Genomic DNA, 3,497 nt, shown 5'->3' on the forward strand with positions numbered 1-3,497 from the left:
GGGTACGTACAAAGATTTCTATGATTTTTAAAGTTTCAAATGGGTATGATGAAAAAAGACAACTGAACAGGCCTGTAAAGTGTAGCGCATATACCAGGTCTCATTTGACCAATTTCTTCAATGATGCTCAGGAATTGAGTATCACCACTGTGTTACATTGAAGAAACACGTTTGTTTCGCAGCCAACAACGAGTCCCAAACCTACCTTTTCCAGATGTAAACAAGATAGCACAGCTTCGTTGGTAATTAATGTGCAAACTGTAGACAGCAAATGACAAAGCATATGGTGTGATGAGTTGCATTTTGCCATTTTTTTTTTATGAACATTAAAGTAAAACAAACTACATGAGGCACTTGCTTCTGTTGTTCTGATAGGGCAATCCTCTGAAGGTAATTTGATGATGTGGGGAATGCTATCCTGGCAGAGATTGGCTCCTTTGCTTCCTTAAAAGGGCAAGTAATATCTCTAGTGTGTCTGTACACTATTCCAGATCATGCACACATGAATTTCTGCCATGATAGATAAGGGTTACTCCAATCCCCTTAAATTATTTAACATGAATCTGAAGACAGTTATCTTGCTTGGTAAGTGTAATCACCAGACCTTAATCCAATCGAGATTCTGAGATGCAGTTTAAACTGCGATCCTCTACCAATATCCACAAACTATTTGCAGACCATATACTTTGATTAATGAGCCAAATGAAACCAGATAACATTATTCAAGTGAAAATTACATTGAAATATTTGGTGGTATCTTAGTAGAGTGTACAGTTAGTATAGAACCTGAAGGTACAGATAAAAACAACTACCTAAGTCAATGGCATAACTATGTTTCTGCAATTTTGGGTGGACCTAAGGGACTTGACAAACTTAAAAATTGCCAACAAGTGGAATAAATGTAGGGGTCCAGTTACTTTTTTTGTAGGGGGGGACATCTTTCATAGTTATGCCACTGATGTAAATTGTCATAAATATTTGGCTGTTGGTAAAAATATTAGCAAATCATACTGTGAAACGGAACCAAAAATAGTAATATAATTAAAAACACTAATTATTTAAGCAATAGGAACTTAACATATAATTTTTTAAAGAATCGTTTTTTCTTCTACCACTCGTTCATGAAAAACAGAAAATTATATTAAAAGCATGAGTGTGTTAAGTGAATTCTCACAGTGCTATCGCATACCAAGAGAGTTTGTCATTCTTAAATATGTACTGAGTGATACTTATTTTCACAGAACCAGCAGGAAATAAAGTCCAGATCAAAGAACTTATTGATCAAGGAAGTTTAGAAACTCTAGAAGAACTCTTACTTCAAGGCCATGGAGATAAGTTATTGGGTGAGACATCTAACAACGAGAGAATCCAGGAGTTCTTAACGATGGTACCGATATACATGGTAAGTGAATCCTCAACTGTCCAATCAGATCCAGTTCCTATTTTTGAATTTTTTAGTAAATATTGACACCTCATGGTTATAGATAGTAAATAGTTAGTTTGAATATATATATGTTAATAAGAAAATATAGTGAAATAGTAATTATATTAAGCTGAAGCGAAGAAGCTGAGTTATCGTAAGTAAACAGGAAATAAATATTTACAAGTTCAGTAATGAAAATTTACCAGGAAATAAGTAGTTACAGATCACCCTTAAAACTATTACTTAGAAATTATCACAAGTATGTCTGTTACTAACATTTTAAAATGGGAATGCTTAGTATAGAAACTACAAGTAGTCTAGTGCTTGGTCCTGGATAGTATTCATGATTCCTGTCTCTTCTGTGTTAAGGCACAATTTCTGTACGACTGACAGAGATAAATGATATTCAGCTGAAAAGGAATGAACCACGCTTCATGTATAGAGCATAATACATACCTTGTCTCATGTACTGTATATTTCATGTATAGAGCATAATACATACCCTGGTCTCCAGTACTGTATGCTTGACGAATAGAGCATAAAACATAGCTTGGTCTCCTGTACTGTATATTTCATGTATAGAGCATAATACATATCCTGGTCTCCTGTACTGTATGCTTCGTGTATAGAGCATAATACATAGCTTGGTCTCCTGTACTGTATATTTCATGTATAGAGCATAATACATATCCTGGTCTCCTGTACTGTATGCTTCGTGTATAGAGCATAATACATACCTTGGTTTCCTGTACTGTATATTTCGTGTATAGAGCATAATACATACCTTGGTCTCCTGTACTGTATATTTCATGTATAGAGCATAATACATACCCTGGTCTCTTGTACTGTATGCTTCATGTATAGAGCATAATACATACCCTGGTCTCCTGTACTTTATATTTTATGTATAGAGCATAATACATACCTTGTCTCCTGTACTGTATATTTCATGTATAGAGCATAATACATAGCTTGGTCTCCTGTACTGTATATTTCATGTATAGAGCATAATACATAGCTTGGTCTCCTGTACTGTATATTTCATGTATAGAGCATAATACATACCTTGGTCTCCAGTACTGTATGCTTGACGTATAGAGCATAATACATACCTTGTCTCCTGTACTGTATATTTCATGTATAGAGCATAATACATAGCTTGGTCTCCTGTACTGTATATTTCATGTATAGAGCATAATACATACCCTGGTCTCCTGTACTGTATGCTCCATGTATAGAGCATAATACATACCCTGGTCTCCTGTACTGTATATTTCATGTATAGAGCATAATACATACCCTGGTCTCCTGTACTGTATATTTCATGTATAGAGCATAATACATACCCTGGTCTCCTGTACTGTATATTTCATGTATAAGGCATAATACACACCCTGGTCTCCTGTACTGTATATTTCATCTCTACAAAATTTTTTGTATTTCTCAAAGTTCTAGTGTGGAACTTTTTAAATCTGGTTGAAGTTCACATACCAGATTAATTTGGAGATATTACATTCTGTAGACTGTCTAGTCAATAGATTTATCTACTGTGTCATGGGGCAGTTGTATGCTTTACCTTGTATATAGAAAACTAGATGTTTTGACATTCTTGTACCTGTTTCCTGATCAGCCAGTTAAGAGATAAGTGGTTTGTGAATGCAGTTATTGTTTTACCATATCTTGCTAATTGTGCTCTTTTCAGTAACATACCAATTATTACCTCCATCACCATAGGTGATTAAGGTTATGTTTTCACCCCGTTTGTACATGTGTGTGTGTTTGTCAGCAAGAGTTCTTGAAAATGGCGGAATGGATTTGGACGAAAGTTGGTATACATTTGGACTATGACTTAGAAGTGATTAGTTTTTGGAGGATCAAGGTCACAGCCAGGTCACGAAAATCCAAAAAATCCCTACCTGTTAACATGAGGACCAATTTTTGCTCTATAACTGAGTCGAAAATAATTGGATTTTGATGAAATTTGGTGGACTTGCGTAGAATAGTATTCCTGCCAAAAATGGTCCGTGTTTGTTGATAAGACGGACACATGGACACATTTTAGTATTTTTTGAGG

The 3,497-nt window shown here is 35.1% G+C and overlaps 1 protein-coding gene across 1 annotated transcript in view; it reads left to right on the forward strand.

Annotated features, from left to right (window-relative positions):
* Positions 1-3,497, forward strand: part of LOC106474125 (tankyrase-1-like) — a 30,015-nt gene that overhangs the window by 7,997 nt on the left and 18,521 nt on the right. The window contains exon 5 of the mRNA XM_022402491.1: positions 1,242-1,402. Within this exon, the coding sequence (XP_022258199.1) occupies positions 1,242-1,402 (161 nt within the window). The remainder of the gene's footprint in view (positions 1-1,241; positions 1,403-3,497) is intronic.

This window comes from Limulus polyphemus, unplaced genomic scaffold, assembly GCF_000517525.1.
Source record: "Limulus polyphemus unplaced genomic scaffold, Limulus_polyphemus-2.1.2 Scaffold6849, whole genome shotgun sequence".
Taxonomy (NCBI): Eukaryota; Metazoa; Arthropoda; class Merostomata; order Xiphosura; family Limulidae; genus Limulus; species Limulus polyphemus.